The sequence below is a fragment of the Myotis brandtii genome, unplaced genomic scaffold (genome assembly GCF_000412655.1).
Source record: "Myotis brandtii unplaced genomic scaffold, ASM41265v1 scaffold31, whole genome shotgun sequence".
Lineage (NCBI taxonomy): Eukaryota > Metazoa > Chordata > Mammalia > Chiroptera > Vespertilionidae > Myotis > Myotis brandtii.
The window spans coordinates 2,325,688-2,331,902 of NW_005361873.1; the positions used below are offsets into that span (position 1 = coordinate 2,325,688).

At 36.9% G+C, this 6,215-nt stretch overlaps 1 protein-coding gene across 6 annotated transcripts in view; it reads left to right on the top strand.

Annotated features, from left to right (window-relative positions):
• Positions 1–513: 513 nt before the first annotated feature.
• The window catches only part of DOPEY1 (dopey family member 1), an 86,949-nt gene continuing 81,247 nt past the window's right edge, over positions 514–6,215 (top strand). For all 6 annotated transcript variants that reach the window (XM_005869935.2, XM_005869937.2, XM_014542652.1 and 3 more), the window contains exons 1-3: positions 514–596; positions 906–1,096; positions 2,824–3,005. In XM_005869935.2, the coding sequence (XP_005869997.1) occupies positions 959–1,096; positions 2,824–3,005 (320 nt within the window). In that variant the 5' untranslated portion in view covers positions 514–596; positions 906–958. The remainder of the gene's footprint in view (positions 597–905; positions 1,097–2,823; positions 3,006–6,215) is intronic.

A 6,215-nucleotide genomic window follows, 5' to 3' on the forward strand; every position in this document is an offset into this window, starting at 1 on the left:
AAGTTACAATCAAGATGTTGGTGTTGCTGTCAAATCAAAGTTTGCCTGGGGATGGAGGATCTGCTTCTAAAATGGCTCGTTCTCTTGGCTGTTGGCAGAAAACCTCAGTTCCTCACCGCAGTGACTTCTCCATAGGGCTCTTAGAAGCGCCCTCATGACATGGTGGTTGGCTTTCCCAGAGCTAAAGATGGGGGAGGGAGAGGGAGAGAATGGAGCTGGAGAGCTTTTATGAAATAGGCAGAAATGACAATGTATAATGGCTAAGACTGATTACTTTCCTTAGAAGACTGATTATTTTCCTTAGAATTGAGTTACAGAGTTCAGCCCAAAGGACTGGAGGATTAGGTTCCACTTATTGAAAGTAGTATCAAAGAGTTTGTGACTATATTTTAAACCACTGCATGTATTTGTCAGTTTTATTAAAATTAAGAAATTAAGGTCTAATTTCAAAGAGCTGATGTTCCTTTGTACTATATGCCATTTTATTGCTTAATAAAATAAGGTGATCTCCAAGTCATTTATTTTTCTTTGTCTTTTTTCTTTTTGCATGTCCTTTGATGTTTACAATCTAACTAGGATCAAAACAAAGTGAAGAGGTATGTATATCAGAAATGTTATTTCAGCAAATATGACTGTGAAATAACATGATTTCTAAATTTAAAAAAGTGCAGAATATTTTCTGCTCTTCTATATCCCTAAAATCTCAGCCATTTTTCCAGTTCCTAAGAAGGATCACAGAGTGAGTTCTCTTTGAAGCTGTCTTTGAATACTTCTATGAACCTGTGTACTGTTCACCAAAGTATTAATTACTTCTAATTTAAGAAACATTTTAAAGTTAAATATTAACTTCATCTAAACACATTTTAATACTTTATTTTAGTTCCGCCTGCAAAATTCTTTTGTAGGTAATGATTTTACATGATTTTGGAACTGGCCTCTAGTGGGACACTGTGGGAGGATGAACACAGAAGAGCTGGAGTTATTAAGTGACTCCAAATATAGAAACTATGTAGCCGCAATTGACAAAGCACTGAAGAATTTTGAATATTCCAGTGAATGGGCAGATTTGATATCGGCACTTGGAAAACTTAATAAGGTATGTCAGTCTTACGCATTTCATAAAAAGTAATAGAAAACAGAAATCTGTGTCTATACTGGTACTTATTAGATTTCTCTAAATCTTGAAGTAGAAATTTGAAAACATAACCTCAGAATTACTTTTGTTACTGCTATTTTACTTTTTACAGTTGCATGACTATGTAGTCAGGCATATTTTTAAGGCCAAAACAACAGTGCTTGAAAGTTACAGTTATTATCATTACCTATAAAAATACAAGACTAAGAATCAAATATCCTAACCATGAGGGCTAATACATTTTTGTAATTGAGCATCTAATATGGTTGTAGAGTTCCTGGCAACAAAGTGGAAACCTGCAGATGGAAAGCAGTAACTAATATGTCTTTCCAAATGGTATGTAGCAGTAAGGAAATATTTTGTATGTAGGCAAGCCTTAGTTATAGTCAGTACAGTACTTTTTACAAAAGTGACAAGCAGTCACTTGGAGCTTGGCCTTGAATAATCTTTCTTGATTTGTGTGGTTTTTATCCACTATAATTATGGTGGTATCATTGATCAACTCATAGTTTTAGATTTTGACCTTTTTTTAAATTAAATTTTTTATCACCTTACACCCATAGTTTATTTTTTGGACTTAAAAAAAAACAGTTGTCATTGAATAGGAATACTTCTAAATATAAAATGGATCCGGGGAGGAGATAGAAAAGGAAAGCTCTTTCAATAACAATTATTTTTATTTTTGTTTTTAATCTTTACCTGAGGATATGTTTTTATTGATTTTAGAGCGAGGGGAAAATTTACCTGAGGATATATTTTTATTGATTTTAGAGAGAGAGAAAGAGAGAGAGAGAGAGAGAGAAACATCGATATGAAAGAGAATCATTGATCCCTATGCACCCAGTCCATGGAATTGGCAACCGAGGTATATGCCCTAACTGGGAATTGAACCCGCAACCTTTTTTCTTTTTTTCGTCTAAGGGATGAAGCTCCAATCAACTGAGTGACCTGGGTTGGGCCCAATAACAATTTTAACATCAAATAGCTTAGCATAGAGTTATTAGGAAAGAAATTTATCTTAAAATATACATCAAGAACACTAGTTTTCCACCTGATACTCTTACCTTGATATCTTAAAAAGAAAACCTTACATTTTCAGTGTGCCAATTGCAACTAAAAGTACCAGTTTGCTTAAAGGTAGTTAGGTTCCCTTTTGGTCTAAAGATTCTCTTTCTGAAGACTTGCTATGTTTAAAAGCAATTCAGGATTGTGGAAATTAATTATTGTAAGTATTACAATTACTTGCTATAATATGATACACTAAACTAGTGGTTGTCCCTCTTCCAACTATATATCTATGTTGAAGTCCAATATTCTCTATATATTTCAAACGACATATCAAAAATAGATGAAAGGATGATTAACATTAAAGTTTTACAAAAAACATTAAAAAATGCCTCTCTTAATAAATTTTTGGAAATATAGTTATTTTTAATAAAAATGTTATTTCTGTTAACATGCAATGGAGACTTAAAAGCACATTAAATATTTTTTTTAATTTTCAGTTTTAATTTCAAATATGATATACCTTGATATAACTGACAAAAGTAAAAGTTCTTTGGTCATCTCTCTAATTTTTTGAAGTATAAAGAAGTTCTGTAAGGATTTTTGATAATAGTGTGTTAGAAAGTGGAAATAATATGAGATGTAATATTTTTTCTCAACTGAATTATAATGTTTTCTTCAAGGTTTTACAGAATAATGCAAAGTACCAAGTGGTGCCCAAAAAGCTGACTATAGGCAAACGCCTAGCTCAGTGTCTGCATCCAGCATTACCAGGTGGAGTTCATCGGAAGGCACTTGAAACATATGAAATTATCTTCAAAATCATTGGACCTAAGCGACTTGCCAAAGATCTTTTTTTATATAGGTAAGAATAATTTTACTATCTATTTACATGTAAATAAAAATATTTTTAAACTATGCTTTTTGTAGTAAAAGCTAAAAAATTGAAAATTCCTTGATGGAGGTTTTCAGATATGGATTTTTAAAAATTTTTTTAGAGGTAGAGAAGAAGGGGTGGGGTGGTGAGAAGGAGGGAGAGAGAGAGAAGGAAATATCAATTGGTTGTTCCACTTATCTGTGCATTCACTAGTTGCTTCTTATATGTGCCCTGACCAGGGTTCCAACCTTAAACCTTGGCATATCAGGACAATGTTCTAACCAACTGAGCTATCTGGCCAGGGCCTCAGATATGTATCCTAAATATTTTGATAGTTAAATGATTCAGAAAAATTTAGAATATTCCTTAATAAATAATTTTTTTCATAGAGGTCATTTATGAAGTTTTCATTCAAAATTATTGAGACTACAGTATTTTCTACCTTTTTAAGCTTGAGAACTATCTTGAGAAAAAATAGGATACCTTGATCTCTCAGTAACTTTCAACATTCTCTACTTGAAGTATTCTTTTCTCTTGGCTTCTGTGATACCATGTTCTCCAGTTTAGTCACTTGATCACTTGCCTTCTCTCCTTTCCCTGATATCTACATATGGAGTTTCTTAGGTCTTAGTCCTGTGCCTTATGATTTCACTTTATATTCACTTCTTGGGCAGGTTTATCCATGCCCATGATTTATCTTTAATGTGCAATTGACTTATTTTGCTTAGCATGATATTCTCAAGATTTATTCATATTGTCACAAATGGCAGTATTTCATCTTTTCTTATGGGCTGCGTAATATTCATATATATATAGATATAGATATATAGATATATAGATATATACGCGCGCGCGCCATATCTTTTTTATTCATTCATATATCGAGGTGTTGCTGGGTCATATAAATCAAATAGGAAAAGTCAAGAATCTATGGTTCACTCATGTGTGGAATATAAAACTAAAAGTAACAAATGAACAGACAAACCAAAACTCATAGACACAGACAACAGTATGGTGATTACCAGAGGGGAAGGGAGGTTGAGGAGCAGTAAAAGGTAAAGGGGGGTCAAATATATGGTGACTTTGGGTGATAAATACACAGTGCAATATACTGATGATATATCATAGAATTGCACACTGAAACCTATATACTTTTATTAACCATTGTCACCCCAATAAATTTTTAAAGGGCAATTGAAGCTCAACCTGTTCCAAACTAATCTCATCTTCTTCTGTTATAAACCCGGCCTTCTGCAGTGCACCATGTCAATCCATTTTCACAAGCCTGAAATATGAAAGTTCCACTTGATATCTTATTTTACTTGCCCATATCCTCCTCCTCCCCATGCACATTCTGTTACTACCAGTTCTGTCTCATAGTGGTTAAGAGCAGAGGCAGTGTAGTCGAGACTGCTTACCTTTACCAATAACTCGTTCTGTGACATGGGGCCATTTTCTTCACCTCTGTGTGTGTGTGTTTTCATCTGTAAAATGACCAATTTTATAGGTTGTTAATAGAATTAAGAGAGTTAATATATTTGAAGTGCTTAGAACAATGTGCAACATTAGTTCAATAAATGTTAGCTATTATTCTGATATATGTTGCAAATACATTTATTTCTCTCTACTTTCACTAGCAGCATCCACTCCAAATAAGCATCATATCTAGCCTGGTTTTTATCACTGGCCTCATAACATTTACACATCTGTTCTTATCCTCTTATATATACCCTTTTCTCCACACAATAGCAGAGTAAACTTTTTAGTATATTAAATATTGTCATTCCACTGCTAAAAACCTTCACTGACTTCTTTCATACTTAAAAACAAAATTCAAAGTCATTACCATGGCTTCTATGGCTTTATATAGTCTGGCCCTGGCTCTGTCAATGACCTTCAACCCCTACCACTTTCTCCCCAATTTATTCCATTCTGGTGACACAGATCTCTTTGCTTATTCTTCCTCATTTTCTTTGCTTTTCCCTTACCCTAAATATTCTAATATAGGTCTCTGATTAAATATCAACTCCTCAGAGAAGACTTGCCTAATTACCCCACCTGAAATAGCTCTTCCTCTACATCTTTGTAGTTTTACTATGATGTATTCAGGTATCTTTTTATTTATCCTGGTTGGGGTTTATTGGGATTTTTAAATCTACGGACTAATGCTTTTAATCACTTCTGGAATCACTTTGAGAGAAAATTTGCCTTTACTCTATTCTCTCTTCCATTTTTTGGAAATATGATTACACATATGTTAGATCTTCTCACTCTGGCTCCCGCATCTCTTAAACCTTCTTTGCTATTTTCAAACTTTTCCTCTGTAATGCATTCTGGGTAATTTCCTGTTACCTAGCTTCCAGGTTACTAATTCTCTCTTTTTTTTCATGTATTTGTAAAATATTTTGTTCTCCTTCCCCATCTTTATTACCATAGTAAGTTTAGTTAACACATTCATCCCCTGGCATACTTACATATGTGTGTTTATGCTAATACTAGAGGCCTGGTGCACGAATTCGTGCATGGGTGGGGTCCCTTGGCCTGGCCATGATTGAGGTCTATCAGGGGGCCAGCTGCTGGGGGGAGGAACCTTGGAAGGTTGGCTGACTGGCCGCGGGGGAGGGACTCTGGGGGAGGGCAGCTGGCCAGGGGGAAGGACCACAGGAGGGGGTCGGCCAGCCAGGGGGAGGAGGCTGCAGAAGGTTGGCTGTGGGAGCACACTGACCACCAGGGGGTAGCTCCTGCATTGAGCGTCTGCCCCCTGGTGGTCAGTGCGCATCATAGCGACTGGTCAACTGGTCATTCCAGTCGTTCAGTTTTAATGTTCACTTAGGCTTTTATATATATAGATTAGAGGCCCGGTGCACAAAAATTTGTGCACTCGGGGGGGAAGGAGGGGGGTCCCTCAGCCCGGCCTGTGCCCTCTCGCAGTCTGGGACCCCTCAGGAGATAACGACCTGCTGGCTTAGGCCTGCTCCCGGGTGGCAGAGGGCAGGCCCAATCCCTAGGTGCAGCCCATGGTCGGGCTCAGCAGGGCCGATTGGGGAGTTGGGGCTCTGCCCCCTGTCATGCACGGAGCAGGGCGGATCAGGAGGTTGCAATGCCACCCTCAGTCACGCTCAGGGTAGGGCCGATTGAGGGGTTGGGGCACCGCCCCCTGTCACACTCAAGGCAGGGTCGATGGGGAGGTTGGGGCAC